The 26,970-nt window shown below is 37.1% G+C and overlaps 1 protein-coding gene across 5 annotated transcripts in view; it reads right to left on the bottom strand.

Moving 5' to 3' along the window:
* TBC1D5 (TBC1 domain family member 5) overlaps nt 1-26,970 on the bottom strand; it is a 533,625-nt gene that overhangs the window by 78,455 nt on the left and 428,200 nt on the right. For all 5 annotated transcript variants that reach the window (XM_049629846.1, XM_049629847.1, XM_049629845.1 and 2 more), the window contains one exon: nt 8,459-8,544. In XM_049629846.1, coding sequence (XP_049485803.1) covers nt 8,459-8,544 — 86 coding nt within the window. The remainder of the gene's footprint in view (nt 1-8,458; nt 8,545-26,970) is intronic.

The raw sequence follows: 26,970 nt of genomic DNA on the forward strand, positions 1-26,970 counted from the left end.
GTGCTTTTAGGGATAAAAAGGCTGGCCTAATGCATGGTTGGATATAAGCTAGCCTATAGGGGGCTTACCTAATTAGGTCTGAACACCGTTCATAACATTTGTCAAACTAACATAAGAATAATAAATATGTATTGATTGCTGTGTATACAATCATTAGATAAACTCTCTAAGACTTATCTATAGAAATAAAAATTGAGGTTTCTATATCATACCGTTAGTCACACTGTTGCTTCATGCTTACATGACAGAGCTCGAATTAAAAAAAAACAAAACAAAAAAACCCCAAAACACCTTGAGGGATAGCAAGCCTGGGTGAGCTTCCCTAGCGGCAGCACTTATCACATGTTGTCATATATTGCTACTGGGAGACTTAAGCACTCCACTGGGACTGGACAGTTGGAAACTTGTACCTAGTTTCTCCTACTAGACTACAAACTTTTTCCTTTCCTGATTTCAGTCTGTATCCTTTTGTCATAACACACAGTACCCATGAGTGGAACAGCTGTGCAGAGTGCCGTGAGTCCTAGTGAGTCACTAAGCTGAGGAGGGTCTGGGGACCATCAAAAATGGAGACTAAAGGGAGGCAAAGATTTCTCAGGTAGGAAACAAAATGCACTAGCCATAAAAGAAGAAACTGAAAGAAGAAACTTCACTGAAATAAAATTTTCCTGATCATCTAAAGACATCATTAAGAAAATGAATAGACAAGCCATACACTAGGGAGTAATATTTCTAGTACACATATCTGACAAAGAATCCTATCCAGAATATATAAGGAATTCCTAGAATTAAAAAAAACCCAAATAACCCATTGAAAACAGGTAAAAAAAAAACTTGAAATAACACTTTATAAAAGAAGACCTATATATCAGTGATATGTTATGAAAGATGCTCAACATCATTAATCAGCAGAAAAACGCAAGCCATAAGAGATACCATTTTCATATCAACTGGAGTAAACAAAATAAAAAAGACTGACAATAGCAAATGTTGGCAAGGATGCACAATTACTAATGTTATACAATGATGTACAAGAATGCAAGCAATTGGAAACCCCATATATTCCTAATGGGAGTAGAAAAAGATACAGTTACTTTCAAAACAGGTTGTTTTGAAACAGGTAGTTTCTTATGAAGTTAAACATTCATCTATCGTATAGAGCAATTTGTGTTTACCTAAGAGAAAGAAAACCATACATCTATAAACAACACTAACAACAAACAACAGCATCAAAACACTTGTAGAGAAATGTTCATAGCAGCCTTATTCATAATACTCCAAATCTTGAAATAACTCAGTCAACGAGAGAATAAACAACTTGCTGTATGTTCATATGATGGAATACGACTCAACAATCCAAAGGAAGGAACGGATACATGGAATATGGGCGAACTGCAAAGACATCATGCTGAACGAAAATAAAAGCTAGATACAAAAGAGTGCACACTGCCTGGTTGTATTTATATGAAGTTCATGAAAAGGCGAAACCAACATATACTGTAACAGAAATCAGACAGTGGTTGTCTCGGGATGAGTGGTTGCAAATGACTGTAAAGGGATACGAGGGAACTCTCAGGTGAAAGAAATGTTCATGCCAGATATATTGTTTTGGATGGAGGTTACATGGGTATACACAATTGTCAAAACTCATCAGATAGAATACTACGGATCTGTGTACTGGTACAAATTATGCATAAATTTTTTAAAAAAGGAGAAAAATCTATTTACTCTGGATTAGATAGGAGACAGTGTTAGCAATTTATCTAAATTGGTTGGGTAGTAACAACTCTTTGATATGACAGAAAGAGCACTTCAGACATAGATGTGCTTATAAGCACAAACTTTTAGTTATTTGAGCACAAAAGTATCACAAAGTTACATTTACATAGAAATCAGGGTTCTCTGACATTCTAATTAGCCAATTAACTACTAATACTGATAACCATGGACTTCTTGGCTTTATAGCTTGGGGAATATTATTAGCAATTATTTCTTTACCATATTTTAGCAATAAAATAATTCTGAACAATTGTAGTCATTATGTAAGTAAATATAATAAAGCCTAATTTAAAAAATTTTGTTGACCATGTAAAATGGAAATTGTTGAGGAGAATTTTATCATGTCTTTTAGGTATTCAAAACAGTATTTATTTACCTAATCATTAAACTAAAATATTTACTAACCATTATAAATAGTACCGAGTACAGTGCTAGGAATATGAGGATTCTAAGATGTGGCTCGTGACATCAATATGAGTTATTCTACAACTGAAGCTAAAAAGCACTCATTTCACTAATACTTAAATTTGTTCTTTGTGGCAGGTATTGAAGCAACACCAATGAATGAGACAGATGTGGTCACTGCTCTCATGATGTTCGTCATATTCTAACGTAAGATTGTTGGAAGGATCCTTGTGCTTCCTGGAACCCTGCACTTTCTCAGGACATTCTAGTGAGGCCAGACCTGGAGAGGAAGGAGCCCTTCTAAGCTGAGGCAGATCCTAATCCCAAGGAGAGATGCAGAATTATTAGTCACCAGGCATTCCTAGGGTAAGAATGGATTGGATGCCATCACGCTTTAGTCACATGGAGCCCAGCTAAGGAATGTGGGATGCATCTTAAGAGCTCAGGGTACTCTCTTTATTAGAATCTTCTTTCCCTGGAGCCTCGCTTCCTCTAGGATCTCATGTAGGGTTTCTGGCAAGAGGCCTTCTGCAGAAGGCCCATCTACCAGAATTATAATTCTGGATTCTTTCATCATTGATATGAGTTAAGTTGTTTAAGCTCTGATGGGGGTGCAGAGGAAAGCTGGCATAGTTAGCACACAGAATGTTATTGCTGAGCTGATGCGTGGAGAGATCATGAACTAAGCTTGGTATTTTCTATCTCTAAAATTTTGGTGATATGAAACTGCTTAAGTAAAAAGACCTACAGTTGTGGAATGTGTAAACAGTCACCACTAGATAAAGTGTCATGTGCTCTGGAGGCACTACTGACCACTCACGTGCCGTTATCGCATCACCTCTGTGGAGCAGAAAGAACTGCACATTTTGAGAAATTGTGTTATGTCCTTTTCAAACAGAAAATCCATGACCATTCTGGAATAAAGAAGGTATGTGATTCTACTCTTAATAGAAGCAACTGCAGTATTTAAAAACTATGAAATTCTGTTCCACGACTACTCAATTGGGCATTTTAGGAGTTACAGATTCCTAAATAGATTGATAGGTTCCACTGAAGACTGGTCACAAATTAGATGTACTTATTTTTTTTTTATAGCAGCAATTTCTGGTTATTTAAGGACAAAATTGGAACGAGCTTTGAGTGTTAAATTGTCGTGCCGAGCTTAAAAGTTGAATGAATAAGAAAATGTCAATTCCCATTTTTAAAAAGAAATTTGCAAGTAAGTAAAATCAGAGCAAAGTGAATATTATGCACACACGTAATGGAAAATCTACCACTAAAATACCTAGGCACTTGCTTTTAAAGACTTAATTATAGCAATCCATGGTAAAGCAGAGACGAGAAATCAGGCTTCTTGATTTCTAGAGATATTCTTATCCATGAAATCACATGTCATCTTTGCATCCTTATCCCTTATTTGGATAAGCAACACAAATAGAAGTCCATTACCATAGATATAGCAGGTATTACGTCCCTGCTTTTCAGGTGTCTGCCTGTCTCCTGTCTATTTTCTATTCATTGATCACTGCTGGGGATTCCCCCATGAGTATATATACTCCTCTGGATCCTTCCCATCTCTGTCTTGCTACTCAGTGACAGCTCCAATGCATTAACTCTTTAATAGCTTCTAAACAGCTAAGAAAGTAGTTGCAAGGCTAATTATGGCTGAAGGGCCCAGCCAGGTAAGAGCATCTTTGGCCTTAAAGAGTGAAATGGACTTTACCAATGGTATCACAGCTACAGGGGCTTTTGATGATGGATAAAGTGGTGATACTGACATGGTAAACAAACCTCCAGGCCATAACGTGGTGGTTATAAGGGTTACATACAGAACTGGAAGAATTCTTTGGCAAGATTATCAAGAATTAAGGGTATCCATGCACCTTCACCAGTACTAGCTTGCCCACTCATTCATTTATTTTAAGTCACTTTATTGAGGTATAACTGACATACAAACAACTGTGCATATTTAATGTGTACAACTTGATGAGTTTGGGGATAAGTAAACATCTATAAAACCATCACCACAATCTATGCCATAAACATATCCATCACTTCCAAAAGTTTTCTCTCTCCCTCTTTGTTTTATTTTTTTTGTGATAAAAATGCTTAGAATAAGATCAACCCTCTTAGCAAACTTTTAATATATATTAATTAATACATTATTATTATAACCTATGGGCACTATACTATACAGTAGATCTCTGGGACTTAGTCATCTCTGGCTCATTTATTTTTTATTTATATATTTTTTAATTTTTTTTTTTTTTTTTTTGAGGGAGAGTGCATACACGCATGCAAAGGGGGAGGAGCAGAGAGACAGGAAGAGGGAAAGAATATGAAGCAGGCTCCCCACTGTCAGCACAGAGCCCAAGTAGGGCTCGAATGAAGGAACCATGAGACCATGACCTGCGCCAAAATCAAGAGTTGAGTGGGATGCTCAACTCACTGATCCACCCAGGTGCCCCTATTTTTTCAATTTTCTAATTTGAAAGGTGAAAATGATACTGTATTGTTGTTTTAATTTGCATTTCTTTGACTAATTAGGAGTTTGGATAGCCTTTCGAATGTTTGTTTGCTCTTTGAAATTTTTTCATTGAGTGCCTACCATATTCTAGACACTATTTTAGGTGCTGGTGATATAACGTTAACGAGACAAAATGTGGAGTTTACATTTCAGTGCAAGAAACAAACAATAAAAACAAAAAACAAGCCAATAATGTTTTTCCCATTTCAGGTAGTAAGAATGCTATAAAACACAAAAACAAAAACAGTAAGTAGAAACCAGAGTAGAGGGGTCCCTTATTTGAGATAGGGGAGTCAAAGAGAAGTTTTCTGAAGAGAAGATACTGGAACAGAGTGAATAGCAGTGTGCCATGGGGATTCTTAGGTGAGAATCCAGACATAGAGAAAAGCAAGCTCAGAGCTACTGAAGTGGGAACATGTTTGTTTGCTTGAGGAATAGCAATCAGGTCAGTGTGGCTGGAGTCCAACAGGCAACAGAAAGTATGGTGGTGTAGCAAATGGGGTTGGAGAGACAGGAGGCCAGATCAAGCAGGGCTTACCTTGTAGGCCATCGAAAAGGCATTGCATTTTATCCTATATATTTTGGGAAGTAACTGCATGGCTCTGAGTAGCAGAGTGATAGGAACTGACTTACATTAATCTGGCTGCTATGTAGAAAGGGTCTATAAGCAAGGGAGAAAGTAAAAAGACTAGTTAAGAAACTAGTGGTGGTGACTTGGTATTAGCAGTACAGAGAGAAAGGTGATTTCTTTCAGGATGTATTTAGAAGAGGATTTGCTGATGGACTTGATGTGTGATGTAAGAGAAACAGGTCAAAGGTGATTCTAAGGCTTGATCAACTGGGTTGACCATTTACTGTGCTGGAGAAACACAGAGGAGTGATAGACTTGCGGAGGTAGAATCAAGGGTTTAGTTTGGCAAGTATTAAATTTGAGATACATATGGGACATCCCAGAGGAAATACTTAGTAAGTGGCATATGAATCTGGAGTTCAAAGGAAGAGGTCATCCTAAGATATAAATTCAGGACCCTTCCGTCATAAATGGTATGTAAAGCCATGAACCTGGGCTGTGATCCTCTAGGGAATGAGTACAGTGAAGAACAGAAGTCTGGAGGGTGTTCCAAAATTTATTAACAGAAAAGGAGGGTCCAACAGAACATGGCATGAGATAGAATGGCCACTGAGATGGGATCTTAAGTTTCTTACTGAACTGCATAGATTCTGTATAAGTTAATGTTACTGGTTTTTCAGTTACTTACACTACAAATATTTTTCCCATTTTCCATCTACCTTTTGATTCAGTTTATTTTATTTTTGACATATCTACTTACAAATAGTGGCAGAGTAAAATGCACCAGTCATTCCCACTGTGATTTTCCTCCATTACGTTTAAGATTAAAAAGTCTTCTAGTAACTAGAGGTGAGATAGACACTTGATGTTTGCCTGAGTATACTTTGATTTAGCTGGAATTTGTTGGTGGAATTTGTTTGGTGTATGATAAGGTTATGGGTTGATACCTCTTCAAAAGATTCATCAAGTTTCCCAACACCATTTATTAATTCTTCCCACTGATCTGTGATGTGCTCTTCACATACCACCTTGCATTTGGTTGCATTTCAGTTTTAAGCTTTGAAATTAAAACAGAGCTGGTGAAAAGCCTTCCTTCCAGTCATCACAATGATACTTTGTACAAGAATCTCAATGTGCTCACAAGAAAATGCTAAAACAGAACTGATCTTTTGGGAGGAAAAATGCAAGGACAGAAGGCTAAACAGAAGAAAGATAAAACATGAAGTGCGGGGGGGGGGCGGGGAGGAAAGGGTATATAGTCCATTTCTTTTTCTGGAACAAAAGGTAGACATCAAAAAACGTAAAAAGATAATGCATGTATACACACACACAACAAATATTTGTTGAGTAACTTCCTTATGCCAGACATTCTCCTCAGTGCTCTCAAGCGGTAAGACAACATGCCTGCCTTCAGGAGGCTTAGATTTTAGTGTGGAAGTTGGGGAGTCAGGTGACACATATAAATGAAGTCTACAGCTTCAGTGAGTTATGAACGCTATGAAAATGACACTGGGCAATGGGGTAGAGGGTTACTGAGAAGGAGACAAAAAGAAAATAGTCAGGTCCGAGAGGCCTCTCTGAGATGACCTTTGGGCTGAGCCCCAAATCATGCAGAAGCAAGAAAACAGGAGGGAAGGAAAGGTGCAGAGCAAGTGCAAGCACGGGAGTTAAGACAAGGGGAGAGTGAAAGGAGAGAAGGTTACAGAAGTAGAAAACGGGCCCAGGAAAAAGACTGGATTATCAATAGTAAGAGGTAGCCTTTGGAGGGGTTTACGTTGGGGTGTAATATAATCTTCTGTAAATTGAGAGTTCTTTGGCTGTTGTGTGGAAACTAATATGGCGGTGCTGGGGTAGGGGAGGATAGGGGAGAGAAGAAGGGATTCTAGCTAGAAAAATCTTATATAAAGAAAGTACCTAAAATACCTTGTTCTTTTAAACATACCAAAACTAAATACTTGACATGACAGAGAAAAATACAAGTGACTAGACTATTAAGATTCCTGAGGGCAGGGGTTTTACCTGGTTTGTTCCCTGAGTATCTCCAACACCTAGAATAACGAAAGTCTGGCGCGCAATAAAAATTGTTAAATTAAATGAACAAATGACTAAGGAGAATAGCTTTCTATTAGTGAAACAAGAATCAGATGAAACGAACAAAAAAGAGCTTCAGAGAAGAGCCTCATGGGCTATAGAGCCAGGGTCACAGTTATACGGTACATCAAAGTATGTCACAGATTTCAATCAAGGATGGGTAATTTAAAAATAACATAACACTAAAACAGGGGTCAGAACACAAGTTTCAATTTAGCTGCTCTCCCATAAACTTCTTCTCACCCCTTAGACTATGAGTTTCTATGTGGCAGGAATTATGTCTTCTTTTTAACTCTCCAAGTAAGAGCAGAACACATTATGTGTGTTTACTCCATAGATGTATATTTAGGTTGCTGGAATCCTACTGAAGAAAAGCTAGCACATAGGCAAAATGCTTACGGAAAAAAATTCGGACAACTTGGCAGCATTTATCATTACTAACATTTTAGTCTTCCAGAGTAAACTTTGAAATTACATTCTAATTTGAGATGGTTCTGGTTTGACAAGTTAACTCTTGAGACATCTGAGTACAGTATTATGAAAGAACAAAACTGTTCATCAACCCTTTATGCCAATGTTAATTTCTTTTAAAAGTAGAATTTTAATGTTTTTTTATTCCTACAGTGACCCTTAAAATTTCTATGTATGTAATCACAAATGCACACACAAGATGCATTTATAAGCATATTGTGTAGTTCTAAAGACAGTTGGGAAACCCAATTTTAATTTTGTTACTGAAATAATTTAAAAATATATTATAGAATTGCCTCTTTTCAATCAACAGCAAGGATCTGGAAAGAGATAAAGACGCAATTTATTCAGGTTTATTAGTGTTAGAAAAATGAAGTTGCCTAACTTCAAATTATAACAAATACTCTTCTATTTTTCTTCTTACCACTGACATCAATGTATACATTTTCTCATGCCTTAAAAAAAAAACTCAGATGATTTATTTAATAAAGATGTCATTGCCCACTGATATACTAAAATCTCTAAATTCATTGTCAGAAAATGTGTAAAAATTCCTGAAAATCTCAGAGAATATCTTTGTGGCTTGTAACTTTCATCAGAGAAAGGGCACTTACCGGCTTTTATTCATGAGGTCTGCTCCCCGTGCTTTGTAATAATCTAAATTTGGATGAAATTGGTAAGTCACTGGTCTTGGATTTCTCTACAGAAAAAAGAAATTTAAATGTATAAAGCTATTTAAATTACACATTAAGACATAAAAGAACAAAGACAACTGTTTTTGTAGAAAGAATACATATGATAACAAAGTTCAATAGTTAGCATGCTTGGGTTTTGCTTTCATTGTTGAAGTTTACCTTAACTGATCTTAGTCGTGATTAAACACTGAAATTATCTTATAGATTTTATTTCCACCTGTCTCAAAGTTCACAAAGATTTATTTCTGTCATTACATTTTTGTAAGCATACTTAATGTACTGTGTTATATTAGTTTCAGATGGACAACACAATGATTCAACAATTCTATACATTTCTCAGTACTCAAGATAAGTAGATTTATTTCTGATGATTCTGATCACTTTGACTATGACTTTCCAAAATACAACTAGATAAAATTATGACAAAACTGAAAAATTATATGAGATGTAACTCAAGAACAATCTAGGCCTAATGCCTGAGAGATACAAAGTGTTAAGAAAGCTGCCTTTTGGAGGAAGAGTAAAAAAATCGCCGTTAGTTTTTGATAACCAGAATGCTAAACATGCCCACTAGATGGCGCACCGAGTCTTTCTTCTCCAAAAACCAATGTGTTATTTTAGAATTCAGCAATTCTTTTCAAGTTAGAAATTTCTATGTCATCTGTTCTTATTTACGAGTTTAACAAGTACCAAAGTAGTGGAAATATTAGCAGAGTACCATCAAAATAGAAAACCAAACTGACCAATGCACACTTTCATACCAACAGCGATACACTGGCCTTTCTGGCATTTGATATTATCCATAAACATTGCAAAAATGTCCTGAAATCATTAGGTCAGGTTTGTCAATTTAAATATGTTACCATCGTTTAATGTGTCCATTATTTAAATGTATCAAGCCCCTCACAGGCAAATAAAAATTAAATAAATTCTAGTTTACAAAACGGTTACTATGTTAATATCATAATTAAAACAAATACCATCTCTAAAATGTTAAATTACATATATTTTTCATTAAAAAGTTTGACAAAACTTATAAATAAGTGTGTTCCAGGGTTTACCTGAACTTATAATTCAGGTTAATGAGTAGGACTTTGAACTAGAGCATGCCTTGTCCTCTGAGAGCTCTATCTAGACATAGAAAGGCTTCATTTCATCTTAATAGAAAATTACCAATACACTTCGATATTAATCCTTGGAGCCATAATCCCAAGGCACTGATATACTTGTATGTAGGCGGGGGTGTATAATTGCTAAGGTTAAATAGTTTGAAATTCATCAAGCTAACAATCTGCATCTTAATGGCCATGATGGACCTTTTCTTTTTCTGCTGAAAAGAGAATATTTACACAGCTCAACCCTTTCATATCTCTTCCAAGTCAGCCCTAATCATCTGACAAAAATGACAATCCCTTGATTTAGCTCCAGCTACTACTCCACTGGTTTGGTATTCAACACAGTTCTACAATAATCAAATCTGAATTGCCTTGATGAAGAGGACTGATGCTTCCATGACTACCATACTATTAAGTCTAACAGTGCAACTTTTCTCTCTCTAGGAATTACACAGGTTTCCTCATGGTAGCTGATGACAACCTGGACCCAAGTATAATGGGAAAATAAAATAGAGGTTAAAGCTACTGGCAGATTGCCAGTGCATTCATGATTTATTTAAAAAAATAACTTTCGCAGGACTATCACTCATGACTCATTTTGCTCTTTAGATTCTCACTACCTGGAAATACATTTTGTTTTTGCGAATAAAAAGGCTTTTCTTCTTCTGACTCCCAACAACAAACTAATAAAAGATTATGTTACTTTTTGCTAGAAAACAATGAAATAAGGGATTGCATGGAGCAAGTTCTTGAAACATCTTCATAAAGAAATGACAAGCAATTCAAGACACGAAGTGCTGATGTATCTAAGCACTTAAAGCCATTATTAGGAATAATGATCTAACTTGAACATATGAATGAGGCTCAAGTATTGCTTTCACAGAGGCCTATTTAAATTCCTAGGAGACTTACTAGTATCAAAGCGAGAGGCAGTTTAAAGTATCTCTGTACTGGGATGAAAAAAAAGAAAAAAAAAGAATCAAAAGATGATGTTGAAAAACAGCATTTGAAATGTAAGAAAATAAAATCAGGGGTTATAGTTGAAAGTTATCGAACAGGATTTTATGAGAAGATGATGCTATTACTAAAACATAAATATGTCAACAGATAGATGATCTGGACTAGACTGTCCAACAGAAATACATCGTGGGTCACAAATGCAAGCTTCATATGTGATTTAAAATTTTCTAGCAACCACATTAAAAAATAGGAACAAGTTTAATTAAATGTAGTATTTTATTTAATTCGCTATATCCAAAATGTTGTCATTGTAACATGTAATCAATATAAAAATCATTGAGGTTTGTTACATTCTTCCTTTTGTACCGTCTTTGAACTCCACTATATATATCACACTTACAGCACATCTCAATTTGGACCAGCTATACTTCAAGTGCTCAATAGCCACATGTGGCTTGTGCCTATTGTAATGGACAGCACAGAACTAAATGTCTGACATACACATAAAAAAAATCGTGTAGCTACAAAAATCAACATGTATAGACATGAACCATAAAAAGGGCACAAATGCTGCTATACATTAAGATTCAGTCCTGACAGTCTTCAATCTACCTGTAATTCTTCTCTTTTAATTAAGTTCGTTTTGTCTCTTCTGAATAAGGTTTGAAAAAGTCAAGAAATTTTGGAATGATATCCTTCCGCACAGCTATTTACCAAAATGATAACAATGGTTTCCTTAGGGGCATCGGATTAAATGAGCATAATTCTAACTTTATGCAACTGAAACATTTTAAAAGTAAAGAGATACTCGCTTTTCATATTTAAAAGGATTTTTTTACAAATAAAATTTTATAGAAATATAACAGTTCTGATTTTTAGTTTTTAAATATCTGGACTTTCCTCTAAAATATGAGCCAGTAGAATTGTACATATATAAAGCTCTGTATGTAAGAAAGATTGGACTCCATGACAGTTATAATTTTTCATCGTGCAGGACATGTGATGTCAACAGCTTTAATAGTATGTCTTTGCACGGGCAGGAACAATTGCTAATTATTTTAAATGTATTTTCATACAGACAGGATTTTGACTATTATAGGCTTTTCCAAACCAATGTGTATTATACAAAAGAAACACACTCTTGGTGAATTTTTCTTTGGGCAAAAGATAGCAAAATGGTGATCATAACTGACATTGATTTGTGTACGAGGAATACCGATTATGTTCCGTTACCTGGGAAGTCTATATTAAATTATAGGTGAAGATGCAGAAACCACAAATTCAGTTCACCCTGAGTTTACCATGCCTTTCCTAGACCAACCCGGATGGACTGGAGAAAGATCTACAAGATTGTAGCTAGTTAACTACCAAGTACCACTCACTCAATTCTTCTCTGTTAACAAGCTGTTGGAGCTCTTTTTAAAGCTTTCTCTTGAGCATTTTATTTTATTTCAATAGAAGAATAATGCTGAAAATCCCACCCATTCTACAGACAGGCTGGGTTTTGGGAGGCATCTTAAAGCCTTGGGACAGAATGACTTACAGAAGCAGAAACAAGTGGCTTAGAAAGAAGTATATGCGAAAACCCAACCCAACCCATGCTGTACTTGTGAATTTCCAAAATGCTTTTGTTAATTTGGCATGATTACAAAATCAATTTACAAACAGTACTTAAAGGACAGCAATCACTGAATGTAAGGGCTGAAACTGATCGGAATCTATCTAACCTCTCCATTACAGTTAACGTTCTACACTTCTGAGGTCTGTGTTATATGCTAGTAAGCTGCTCCTTAATGTAATTTCAGGTAAAACAAATACCCTGTCCCTTACGGAGTATGACTTCTGACGGTGGACAACTCCCCTGTGCTCTAATCTATAATGGAAGTCACAGATCGGCACATCACCCTCCTCCCTCTGCCACTCTTCCCCCCATGAATATTTCAGTATTTTAAGTTGATGCTCACTTTGTGTGGTAGTACACAAATATTTAAATGTTAACCCACACTAAGTACAAGTAACCAAAAGGTGCTACAGGAATAATTAACTACAAGATGCTACATGACAGTTTTCCTTGTTCTCAGCCTGGTGGAATCAAACTCATCCAACAAAAGTCATTACAAATAGTACTTTCTAGATCGGTCCCTCAACTGATCCTCATTTGAAGACGACTATCTCCGTATGAATTGTTATATGGAGACTATAGAAGGAAAAGAGTGTAAAGTATTCCTCTCAGAACTTGGAACAACACAATGCCTTTCATAGGGCTGGCTATTTACAAACACACGTAGAACCAAAAGGAGCAGAAGAAACGCAATTGCAGTGACCCTTGTGATTCCAGTTCTAATTCATGAATGTACCACTAGGAGTTAAAGTAGGGTAAACATAACCTCACTCATCTGCTTTAGAGGCACAGGCTGCCTGGCGGGGGAGGCAAGGGATCAGCAGTCAGTGAGGCCCCTGCTCGGACCCCCTGCTCCACCCACTAGCAGGGCCCCTGTGAGGAGCCGGTTACACTCTTAGCTGTAGTTCCCTCACTGCACACTTGTGGTAAGAATCAAATGAGACGATGAACACGAAGCGCACAGCCCAGTGCTGGGCACTCGATAAAAACTCAATGAAGTGGAAGCTATGGTTATCTTCTGGTAACACTGAACAATGACACACAGACTTTTAATTTGAGAGCAGATCTGACAGTTTGACAACTTAAAATTCATGATAACCGTAGGTAGAGAAAGTGGTGCTTTGTACTTCTGGAAATCACAAATAAATTTGGGTGGATTTTTATCAAACGTGTTTTTTAAAAGCAAAACGCGGGGCGCCTGGGTGGCCCAGTCGGTTAAGCGTCCGACTTCGGCTCAGGTCATGATCTCGCGGTCCGTGAGCTCAAGCCCCGCATCGGGCTCTGTGCTGACAGCTCAGAGCCTGGAGCCTGTTTCGGATTCTGTGTCTCCCTCTCTCTCCCCCGTTCATGCTCTGTCTCTCTCTGTCTCAAAAATAAATAAATGTTAAAAAAAAATTAAAAAAAAAATAAAAGCAAAGCGCATATTTAGGAAAATCTCTCATGCATACTGGATCTCCTATGTGGGGAACGATGCAATTTTACTTCTCAGCATAAGAGTACGTATATTTATAAATTAAAAAAAACTGTAAAACCGTATTAGTGCATACTTGCTTACCAGCTTATAAGGTTGTAATAATTAAAGCGATCTCCTGCAATATGTCCAAATTATTATCACTTCTATAATTTATTGATCACAATTTTTACATTAAATTAAACTGATAAAGTTCCGGTAGCACTTGTTTAATAGAAAAGATTGACTTATATTTACAATATAATGTATGTTTGGCATGAAGAAAACAAAATATTTGACAAATGAAGAATTACTTCGCTTTCACTCCCCTATTACCTTGCTACCAACGCTTAATTTTCAGCCAGATTAGAAAAGGGGGAAAAAATAAGAGCTCAGGAGGAGAAGCAGCACTGTAAAAATATGTCGAACGTTTCTCTTTGATGAAAAATGAGACTCTTATTTTAGTGAATATGTTATTGCCTCAATGCTGGGGGAAAAGCAACCGTCATTAGAAAAACGAATTGCTCAGCTGTTTATAAGCAAAAAGCTCTGGGGGAATTTCTTAGGACCCCAAAGGCAAGGCATTACAGGGTTATGCAAACATATGTTGCAGGTGTTTTAGGGGAGACAGGTGGGCAAACCTCAGCCATGGAAGAGGAGTTAGTTTAGTAGGCTGTAAGTGAAACGAGATAACCCAAATGCTTCCAAGAACAGGGATGCCACGGCACCAGTGAACTGGAGCCGAAGAGCAAAAACTCCCCCTGAAATTATCCTGTTAGTGCCAAGCAAACAGAATTTTTCCCTTCTTATAGTTTTATAGAAAACAAACACTGCCAATTACTTTTTTTTTTTTTTTTTAACTAAAGGTATTTTAAACCTGGAACAAAGAACAGCCTGAAATAGTGATAATTATCCAAAAAAAGATAAGGATGAAGTATTGTTGCCTTTATTTAAACAAATATTCCTAAGGAGACAGTTTGTTGTAATATTCCCTCTTTGGTTCGCTAGGCAACATTAGATTTATCATAATTCTCCTAAAGCCTAAGATATTTCTATATTAAAATGCTAATTTTATCTTTTCTTTTGCCTGTAATTAAAGCTGGGGAAATTTGCGATCTGATATTCACTGATTGCTAGAGGGTCCACAAAGGTCTCACTATTTCTGTTTCTTATTGCCACATACTGCCCTCTTCATTAAAATTAGATACAGTAACACAGTGGATCAAAAAGGCAGACATTATGATCCTAAATGCTCACAAAATTCACACTTAAGAAAAAATATATATAAAAATAAGATGAATGGTATTATCTAGATACTGCTGTCAAACCTAGGCTTGCATTTTATTTCCTTCCCTGTCATTCATCCGAGAGTTCATTTTCTCTTTACATTAATTGTTATTGAGATAATACTCATTTTACTACACATATTTATGTATAAATAGTATACTGAACCATACCTTCCTTACCTAAACCACTTTTCCTTTCTTTCTTTAAAACAATCCATATCATGAATTAAATGTCAAATACTTGGTAATAAAAAAAGCTCACAAAATATCAGATTTGGAAAAATAAAATCTAGTTTTTTTTTTTCACTATTACAAATCCAAAATGCATTCATCAAGTTAACGTAGATCTTCACCAAAAAAAGAAAATAAACCTTTGTGACAAGGTTATAAATTAGACTATTATTTCAATACCAGACAGAATTAAAGTGACCTCTGGTTTATATATTGACAATTCTGATGTAGTTTGATAGGAAATATGTATTATGAATACTAGGTATTAAGAAGCTTAGTGCAATTGACAGAAATATTCAGGTAGTTCTAACCTACGCATCTACGGATTAAAACTTAAAAAAAGAGAAAAATTTAAAGGCCTTAAAAAAGTTAAAAAAAAAAGGGGGGGGAAGCAAAAAATCATTAATTGGGTAAAGACACAGACAAAACCTCTGAACCCATGCCAGCCTCATTTTACATACTGAATAAGCCCAATTCCCTAAAGTGACATCCCCATCTATACCCTGGCAAGCCGAGATCTCAGATGGCAGAGAAGCATTTTAAACCACCTGTGCGTTATGCTCGACTGTAGCTTCACACAATAAATAGACACCAAAAGAGAAATACAATTTTTTCCTTTTTTAAAATATATTTACATTTTTGAATTTAGCATGCGGAAAGATGCCAGATTAACATGCCCCCCAATATATATGCATGTATATATATATGTGTGTGTGTGTATATGTATATACATATATATATATATATATATGTGCATAGCAAAGTAGTTTAGGTCTACATGTTTTCTTTGTTACTAAAACTGGGCCTCAAAATATTACTTTTAAATAGTTGGTTAGCTCTTTTTAGCAGTACTGAACTCTTTACCTTTTTCTTTCCTTAAATGTGAGCAGAATGGGGGAGAAGTGTTACTTCAATGGTTTAAAGAAATATGGAAACCCATTTGTCTTTGCCCAAGAGTGGTTCCCAGCCTTCAATGATGTAAAAGAAAAAGGAAAGAGGTAATCTCAAAAAATATTCCTAAATATTCCAATTTGTGACTTAGAAGCTAAAATCTCTGCTAGAGAAATTATCATTGTAAAGTGTTATCTTAGGTATGTTACAGTAAGTTTAAACAAAGTATCATCAGAACAGAGGCAATTTAAAACTGGCTTTAGGGCTTCTGAACTCCCAAGAAGAAGTCTACATGATCCTATGGGAATGAGAACCCTGGTTTGAGAAATGTTGCTCCCATCTTCTTGTCCCTATCCTCTGCCCTTTCATTACCTGCTTTGCAATTGTCAAGGCAACCAAAACTAAAGTCCTGCACACTGAGCCTGGTAAAAGGAAGCCTCACACAGCCACACTTCTTTGCAATTTGGGGGGTAGTTTCAATGATGAAACATCTTGAAATTAAAAACATTCATTTATTATATAAATCCACTCTCACGAAGGTCATTCACGTACACTGTATTTTTTGTGATGCTTCCTAGTACAACAATGAAGTATCAGTACTGAATTTTAAAAACGTCAAAATGAGGAAAGAAATCAGACAACAACCATAACTAACACCCAGACTAGTTATATTCTCCTGAGTAACAGCAATCCCTACTTAAGAAAGTATGTCAAGCGAGACCAGAGAGACCGTCGAGAAGAGTTCCTATAGATGGATGTTTGCCTTTCTTGATTACTTTATTCAGGATTTCAGGTATCGTTGTAAAAAAAGAACACCGGTATCAGACATGAATTTCTCTTAAGAGTAGATAGTGTCATAAAATATTTTCTTTTTAATCAGTAACTTTGGATACATGTCAGTCTTAAAACCACACCCCTTCCAATATCCAGTGATAATAACTAGCACATCAACTGCACGCTGCTCACATGGCCAGTCTATGCTAGGGGTCCTTAATCTTTTCTGTGCTGTGGACTACTCTGTTTCCTGGTGGAGACTTCAGCCCCCTTTTCAGAATAATGCTTTTAAATATATAAAATAAATAGGGTTATAAAGGAAGCCAATTATGTTGAAATACAGTAATCAAAATATCGAACAAATCTATAACGTAGTGACATGCACTTTTATATTAATGTATTAAATAAGATATAGCGGCTGGCTAATCACTACTACAATTTAGAAGTGGTGATGAATGTAAATGGCATTTCAAGATATGCTCATCAACCATAACGTGATACAAAATATCTGTGATTGCTACTAGTGAAAATGTTTCGGGTGCTGTCACTGCTAGTGCGGTTTGTTGTCTTTGTCCCTAGCTGAAGCAAATACTAAATTTTAGTGAGGGCTTGGTGAAAATGAAGTGGAAAAATAAACCTTTCCTATCCAAGTTCTTAGAAGCCCTGAATTCCATCCACACACCAAGTGGGGGCTTTTCTCAGAAACCTGAAAGGTGGCTTTGGGTAACAGCTTTCTTCTTGGGAAGCCAGGGTCTGAAGGACACCATTGGATTAGTTTATCAACCCTTTTCACTGTATAAATGTGTGCAGAGGTAATAGTCAAATACAAAACAACTGCTGTAGCACAGGCAGAGACCAATCAGGGCTAACTGGGAGCCAGGAGGAGACGTCTGGAGAGCTGCTGCTGGTGCCAGGCTGTAACCCCTCAGACACTGGATTTCTCTAACCACTGACATCAAAGTACTTCAATATTTTAACAACTGGCATAGCTGTATAGCAGCAGGTGAATGCCGGCCTGGAGAGAAACACTATTTGGGAGTAGGGCTGTTCAGAAGTACAGGTTTCACCCTGGGTAGCATCTAGTACCTTATCTGAATGAATGAGAAGTGAGGCGACGTTGTGGGGGGCGGTGAGGGTGAGGAGGACGAGGAAATGCTTGACTACGGTGAAGCAAGAGGTCTACTTCTGGAGAGCCCACTCTTTCTGTGCTAGCTTCTCTGACTTCCCTAACTCCCCTGTTGGTGTGGAGCAACTGATAGCTCCCAGATTTACGGACGGGGTCTCCATAAGTGGGGCTGTCCACTCACCACTGTTTTGTTTTGTTTTGTTTTGTTTTAGAGGCAGCTGAACTTTCTTTTAGTCCACAGCCATAAATGCTCCACAGAGATAACTTTTAGGAGCTCATTTTTTTCCTGAAGAATCGAATCAGTTAGTTGGGGTCCAAGATACCCCTGGTTAGAACGGTGAAGCAGTGAGTGGAAATAGAGCTGCACACTTTGTTGTGATTCAGAAAGGAGAATGAGAAGGACTTAAGTAATCACCCATCTAGATTAAGAGGAATCTTTGGAGGCCATCCTTCTCCAGTAGTTATTCTACGTAGAAGCACAGAGCTCTTATTTCCTGGTGGACACTGTATTTAGAATACCCTTGAGAGATGACTTAAAGATGAAAAGAGGGGGGGAATATAAAAAAAGCAAAGTATAATTCTTTTTATGTAAATATTTTTTTAAAAGAAATAGTTTGCAAAAATTGACAAGAGGATCTTAAAATTCATGTGGGGATGCAAGTGACTCAGAATGGCAAAAAATATCTTTAAAAAGATTAAGCTGAGTACATGGGCTCGTAATTCTTGATTTTTAAAACTTACTACAAAGCTGCAGTAATCAAGACAGTGTGGTACTAGCATTAAGAACAAACAGATCAATGGAACAGAACTGAGAGTCCAGAAAGAACCCCTCACATTTATGGTTAATTAATTTTTGAAAGGGGGCAAGACAATTTGATGGGGGACAGAACAGTCTTTTCAAAAAGCACAACTGGATACCCACATGCAAAAGAATGAATATGGAAGCCCACCTCACATCACACACAGCATTAGCTCAAAGTAGACCACAGACCTAAATGTAAGAGTTAAAACTATCAAACTCTCAGAAGAAAACACAGGAGTAAATCTTCATGATCTTGGGTTAGGCAATGATTTCTTAGCTATGGCACCAACACTCTCATCATTTGTTGGACCTCATCAACATTACGAACATTTGTACTTTAAAGGACACCATTAAGAAAGTGAAAAGATCCACAGATGAGAGAAAATATCTGCAAATCATGTATCAGAGTCGTGAATCCAGAATATATAAAGAACTCTTACAACTCAGTAATAAAATGACAACACAATTAAAATGGGCAAAGGATCCAAAGAGACATTTCTCTAAAGAACATGTACAAATGGCCCATAAGCACATGCAAAGATGTTCAACATAATTAGTCATCAGGGAAATGTAAATAAAAACCAAAATGAGATACTATTTGATACCCATTAGAATCACTATAATAAAAAAGACAGAAATAACAAGTGTTGGCAAGGGTGTGGAGAATTTGAGCCCTCATTTCCTTAACTTGTGTCATAGTACTCCATTCCCATACACCTATTATTGGGAGTTATCTCTATAATAGGTTTATGTATGGGGTTCATTTGATTTCTTCTTTATAATACTTATCTGCACTAAACTAAAAATAAAACTTCATCTCTTCAACGTTACTTAAAATACAAGAAAAAAGGTATTTTATATCTTTCTCAGTTTAGTTTTTTTGTACTCATAGCACACATATAATAGGTTAAATAACATGCAGAACACTTTACAAGTCTGGCTGAAGCTGTCATTCTTTTACCAAAAGTCTATCAAATGGTGTCATGCTTACTTTTCTTAGTGAGTCATTCTGACCTCTGGTAGGACTGGTTCTTTCCACACATGCCTTTGAAGTTCTGGGAAGTCAGATAAGTCTGACACTTAAAAGTCATCTGGAAGCCTTAAATGGCACCAACTATAGGATTTCTCTACAAAACACACACTCACTCACTCACTCACTCACTCACTCGTGTAATCTTACAGATCTGGCAAAGTAACTCCTTGTGAATATACCCTCAATTTCAATCCTTTCTGTCCAATCCTTTTTATGTTCATCTTCCCACTATCACCTCTCCACACAAAAAGCCCTAAACCTCCATCTCTGGTATCACCATTTCAGACTGCCTCTTAGACAGAACCTTAGACCCAGAACATAAAAATCTGGGCCGAGCAAGTTCTATCAATATGCCTTCTCTATGACTCCTATGACAAAACCATACTGCTGCATGATCATGACCCTCCCTGTAGTTCAGACTATGTCTTATTTTTTGCCTTGAGTATTCCAAGTCTCTAATCTGGTTTCCCAGTGATTCATACATATAATGTCACCAGAATCACCTTTAAAAAATTTAGGCCTGATTTTCTTTTACTACCTTCCTTGGTTCTGAATCGGGTCTCAAATGCAAATCAAATAAAGTTCCAATTTCTTAGTATGACATTCAAGGACCTCCATGATCTGGGCCCTAAAATACTTCTCATATTATTCGCTATATACGCTACCTTTCACTCACAACTAACTGTGGACATTTCCCATATCACCAGACTTCAGGTAAGCTGTCCCCTCAGGTTAGACTCATCTACTCACTTGTTCTCCGCTTTCTGAAATCCTTCTCATTCTCAGCTCCAAATACCACCTCCTCATGAAGCCTTTTGTGAATTTCCACTTTACTCCAGTCTCTCCATTCTGACAGCATGCTGGTTTTAAGTTACTTTTGCATCTGTTTCATCTTGTGTTGCATTATGGTTAGTTGTGTGCATGTCTACCTTCCATGCAGAGTGTAAGTTCACTGAGGGCGGACCCCAGGTCCAGATCACCAATTGTATAGTATCTGCCTCCAGCAAAGTGTCTCGTACCCGGTATGTGCTCAATGGACTGGGTAAACCAAAGAGTTTGCCAGAGTCTGGCTTTTAAAGAAATAGCTGCAGAGGTGACAGGATACTGTATATGGAAAACCGTAAAGACTCCACCAAAAGCTACTAGAACTGATAGATATATTCAGTAAGGTTGCAGGATACAAAAACAACATACAACATGCAACATCTGTTGCATTTCTCTACGTGAATAATGAATCAGAAGAGAAAATAAGAAAGCAATCCCATTTACAAGTGCACCGAAAAGAATAAAATACCTAGGAATAAACTTAGCCATGGAGACGAAAGACCTTAGCCCCCTTTACATAAACTGTAAAACATTGATGAAAGAAAATGAAGATGACACAAACAAAAGGAAAGACATTCCATGCTCATGAATTGGGAGAACAAATATCGTTAAAATGTCCATACTACCTAAGGCAATCTACAGATTTAATGCAATCCATATCAAAATACTAATAGCATTTTGCATAGAACTAGAACAAATAACCCTAAAACTTGTATGGAACCACAAGAGACCCTGAACAGACAAAGCAATCTTGAAAAAGAACGAAACTGGAGATACCACAAACCTAGATTTCAAGATCTACTACAAAGCTACACTAATGAAAGCAGAATGGTACTGGCACAAAAACAGACACACAGATCAACAGAACAGGATAGAGAGCCCAGAAATAAATCCCTGAAGGAGTTTATACTAGAGGATGAGACAATCAAATAAGTACATATATTAACGTAGGACTGAGTCTGTGCTGAATGTTTAGAAAAGGAGGTGTATGGTGCCATCAGAGTGCGCAATAGGGGGATATGATTTCTTCAGGGAAATCAGGGAGGACTGTGCACCACAGTGAGGAAAGAATGAACTTAACTGATTTTGTCATTTTTAGAGCTCTTGTCAGCTATTAAATTGTAACTTCTTTTTCTAGACTGTACTATTTAATGACTAATGATTTCTAGAACCCTCTCACTTTATCTGTATGTAGGTTACACAGAAAGCAATAGACAATTTTTTTAAAAAATCAACAAATAATATGCTGTACCATTAAGTTATTTGGGGAAATTTTCTACGTAAATGACACTGTTGAAAATTAAGAGGTTTAGGAATAACCTTGCTCATTTGTGAGGCCCCACTTAAACACTAAATTTAAAGAAAAAAACCCCACAGCTTAAATATGCCACAAATAGATTCAAGTCTACTAGTCTTGCTACTTTCTCCCAGAGAAAGTACACACGGCATCAGGTATCCTCTACCGGGTGCCAGATCATAGCGAGCCCTTTACAAACACTATCTCGTAATCACAGAATTTTCACAACAAATGTTTCACCATTTTACAGGTAAAGAAACAGGTTCAGAACGGTATGGAGTAGTCTCCCTAAAGTCATGGAGATAGCAACTGAGGAACTGGGTCCATTTCGATCTTCAAACCTTTCCCGGCTACATATACCAGGGAATGCTCTCATTTACGTAACGGTTCATGAAAGTTTGAAGAACATTCTTTTTTTTTTTTTTTTAATTTTTTTAATGTTTATTTATTTTTGAAGGAGAGAGAGACAGAGTATGAGTGGGGGAGGGGCAGAGAGAGAGGGAGACACAGAATCCGAAGCAGGTTCCAAGCTCTGAGCTGTCAGCACAGAGCCCGATGCGGGGCTCGAACTCACAGGCTGCGAGATCATGACCTGAGCCGAAGTTGGACACTCAACCGACTGAGCTACCCAGGCGCCCCCAAGAACATTCTTAATTCTCAGTCTTCTTTTTGGGCTAAATAATCTCAGATTCAAGTACATAGCTTTGATCATTTTTTTCCCTAGCGTTATCTGTTTCTTCTAAATAATCAGTCTATATATCTTCAAATAACATTTTATAACATTTCACATCTCAAAATGTAGAATGAAAAACTGGACTTATTACTTTAGTAAGGATCTAGTTGAAAAATGCCACATTATCTATGCACTTGAGAAGAATTATCCCTTTATTATCAACAGCATGGTGTTACTGATTTACTTTCATCTGTAGGTTCCATACTATCTCTACTTCTCCCTTTTTATTTCTCAATCATCGACAGTCTTTTTGCTTGTTTTTTTAATATTTTTCATGGCATTGTTTCAATCTGAAAGGACGCTTTTATTTCCCCTTCAATGTACTCCCTAAATACAGCAGCAATTTTCAACAGTGTTAATTGTTTTTGTTTTGGTTGATCTCTTTACAGCATTTGTCACTATTTCCATGTTCTTGGAATTATCAATCCTTAGGCCACTGTAATTCTATCTTCTCATGGTTTTCCCACATTTTAAGTCTTCTCCATATGCTCCTTCCTCTTGCCCCTATTATGTCTTATGTTTCCCCTCCCAGCTCCCTTCTCATCTCCTCAACATATTATTCCTTGAGATCACCTATAGTCCCTCAACTACAATTTAGATTTCGATTTAGATTTAGAAATCTCTATTTATGGTTCCAAGCTCTTCTTTGAGCACTAGACACACATCCCAATTGCCTTCTGCACATCCCTACCTGGATATCCCACAACCTACTCAAAATCAACTTATTATCTAACCTTCTTATACCTAGTTACTGTTGCAAACTTCCTCAACTCATACATTTTCCCATTAACTCAATCAATAGGCGGATACCTGGGAAATACAATGAATTGCTCATCATCCATAGCTAATTATTCACTAAGCCTTGTTGATACTCTCTTAAATGTTCTTTCAAGCTACTCTCTATATTTCCTTTTTTCAAGAAGCTCATAATTAAATCTTATTTAAAAAAAAGGAAGGAAGGAAGGAAGAGAAAACGGGAGAAGGAAACAGGATGCTCGTACTATCTATATTGCATTATTTGCTTTCTTACACCAAAAGCAATGGTTGGTAGCAAATGACAATTTTAATAAGACTATTCATACACACACATTAAATCCTTCAATGAAATTCTTTAGGGCATCAAACTCTATTACCTCTGCCATAATGAAATCTCTTCTCCCTTGTTTAATCAGAGGTCAGTTTCTTTTGAATGAGTAAGTCCTAAATATATCTTGAAATTTAGTTTTTGTTCAGTGCTGTTTCCTATGTAGTTGGTTAGTCTCTAGAACTCAAATGGAGGAAAGTTCAAATGAGAAAGCTTAAACAAGATGTTATCAATTAAGTAAATTAAGTAGTTGATCTCAAATTGATAGCTGATATTCTTGTCAGTGGGTCCTCTCATAAAGTAAAATTTATAATAGATACATTCCATTACAACTTTTCTGAGAAAATCTGGTGGGATTTTTTCAGATACTAGCTGGAAAGATGAGGCTAAAGGGTTTATCTCTTTCCTGGCTTTATGAAAACAACTCCAACCATTCCTGTCATTTTTCTGCCTTCTTCAAATTTTCCTATTTGGCGCTATTCCCCAAAGACAGCTCAAGCCATGTAAGCACCATACAACGTTTACCTTAAGTGGAATAATTTGAAATACTCTCTGTTTTTATTGCTGTTGTTATAGAATGAGAGAAGTGATGAATAAGGCACTTGTACTGCAATAGGAACTTCAAGAAAAGGCAAGAATCATATCACTAACAACACCAACTTACAACATGATGATGGTCCGACCTAGGGCTGACAATCTTGTGAAACATCTTATAGCTCTCAACTTCATCAATTCGTATCTCTTCAACACATTTTCAGTAAACACTAAAGAGGATCAGCTTGAAGGGGCTGTCAAAAAGCGAAGAATGACAGCATGAAGAGAAAAACCTGGAGCCTAACTCTTGATTTACTGAAGCAACCACACAGTAAAGAGATGTTATGTCAGTATCCCTGAAATGGTAGGTAAGGGAACAATTATTTCCAATTTTCCTTTCAGAAATCAAGTTTATTAATGATTGGAAGTAATTGTGAGGTGCACCCAAGAACTATGAGAAAGTCAAACTGTAAAATTAATACAAAGTACCTCCGAACATACAGGTATGCAAAGCCTTCCTCACGAGACTGGGTGGTTTTCAGGCTAACAAGATCTGACTATATCCCTTACCTGTTTAATATAATATCAAAAGCAAAAAGATGTCAGTCAAAAAGGGTCTGCCAAAGAAGCAGAGAAAAGTAGTCAAAGAGGCACATATGGGAAGAGCCAGTGGGAGAGGGAGGCTGAGTTAGTGGTTAATGGGCCATGTGCTTTCTAGGACCACAGGAAGACTCTCCTTACTGTGGAGTAGGTATGCTAGGCTCTCACAGCCTGGTTTCACTAAATATGTCTTCCCATCTGCATCCATCTGATACCAGGCCCTCCAAGGAGCTCTGTGATTCTGATTGCGTTTGCCATGTAGGCCTACAGTATGCTGGTCATACGTACTTCAATAACTTGTTTTTTCTCCCTCACTGTAAGTGATCAGATAACAACGTAGCGTCCATGTAAGTTTGCTACCAGGAAGTGAATGCGGTGGTCCATGGGGCATGAGGATGTCAGTCTTACATACGTCCTATGATAGAGAAAGGAACATATTGGCTTCACACAGCAGCCTTTTGAGCTCAATTTTGGGAGTCTGTCTCTGAGAGATGGCCTGGTTTTTCTGAGAGTGCTGACAAAGTCAGATTTCTCAGACTGTGAGACGTAAGGTCACAAGTTTCCCACTGTGATTTTAGCTTTTCCCTTAGAGAGAGCCCTTTCAAAGAGCAGAAGAAGCAAAGCACCCAGAAGCACTTCCAGTTTAAAGAGAGCCATTAGTGGCTCACCTGCTTCCTCCTCTTCTTGGGCACATGGCTCAGTTACATTTTCTTAAGTCGTATGTGGTTAGAGATAACCAAAGGACTGAGTTCCAACTAGGGGAATGTGAGTCAAAGCGATGCATGCCTCCTGCAGTCCTTTCTGTAAAAACTCCCAAGGACTATCTTCCCTGCTATTTTTCTCATCCTGTTGGCGATGTCAATGTCCTGGGCAACCCTGGAAGGTTGAAGATGAAAACAGCAGGGCTGGTAGAAGTCCAAAAGAACTGTGTGACTAAGACACTCCCACCCCTGCCTTACAATGTATTGTCACTTGTATGAAACTTAAGAACATCTACTATGGTAAGCCACAGAAACGTATGGGTTCACTTGTTATATCAGCTGGTCAACCTTAACACACTATAACAATGAAAGTGAATGAGCATTGTAGTATGCACACATTTTGTTCTCAAGAAGAAAATTGCCCAAGGTCACCTCCTTTTTTTCAGCTACTTATTTCTTCATATTCATATACTCATACATTTGCTTTCTCTCTCTCTCCCCCTTTCTTCTGCATTTCACACTGTCACTCTTAACCCTTTGAATTGGCTCTCTCAACTGGTTTACTTTCATTTTTTATCTTATTGCCTTCCATCTAAGTGGTAGCTATTATAGCCACATGGTTAAGGAAATAACTCAAAGATCATTTTCATTATAGAAATGCAATTAATATTATTTTTATACACTTTCCCCATCACTTTCACTGGGTACACTTCACTTCAGCAATGTGGAGGCTAGACTTTGCAAATGAATTAATAACAGACCAACTTTCAAATTCAGTATTCAGACCATGAATAAATGTGAAATCAAAAGTAAAAAACTATTCCTGGAAGGATAATCAAGGTGAAATGCATTGTTCTGTGTTTGCTACACAAGACCAAACAGCTCGTCTTAATTTTCCCAGTGACCACATAGGAAGTGGGGGAAATGGTGAGAGCGGAAGTAGTGAGCAAGTTCTGTCCCATGAGTCTGCAGGGAGAGCAAGGCCAAGGAGGAAGCTTTCGGATAGCTCCAGATTGGGAGTGAGAGGCTGGAGACTAGTCTTGGCTATGCCACTGAATTCTGGATGACTTTGGGTATTTCGCCTCACCTTCATCAAGCCTCGGGAGGAAATGAAGGTATAATTATATGATCTCTAGAGTCTCAACTGCCTCTGAAGAAATTGCAAAATGCATCATATCCCTATAATTGAATGTTTTAAAGGCCTTTGTAGCCATCAGTACCACTTACAAAAAGTACATAATGAGTCTAAGTCTAAGAACACAGCAAGAGGACTGGGATGGAATAGGTATACTTCTCAGTGAAAGGCCAATGGTCCAGAAGATATTAAATCATCAGTTTCATTAGAGGAGTTCAGGAGAACTCATTCCT

The sequence above is a fragment of the Panthera uncia genome, chromosome C2 (assembly GCF_023721935.1).
Source record: "Panthera uncia isolate 11264 chromosome C2, Puncia_PCG_1.0, whole genome shotgun sequence".
NCBI classification, from domain to species: domain Eukaryota; kingdom Metazoa; phylum Chordata; class Mammalia; order Carnivora; family Felidae; genus Panthera; species Panthera uncia.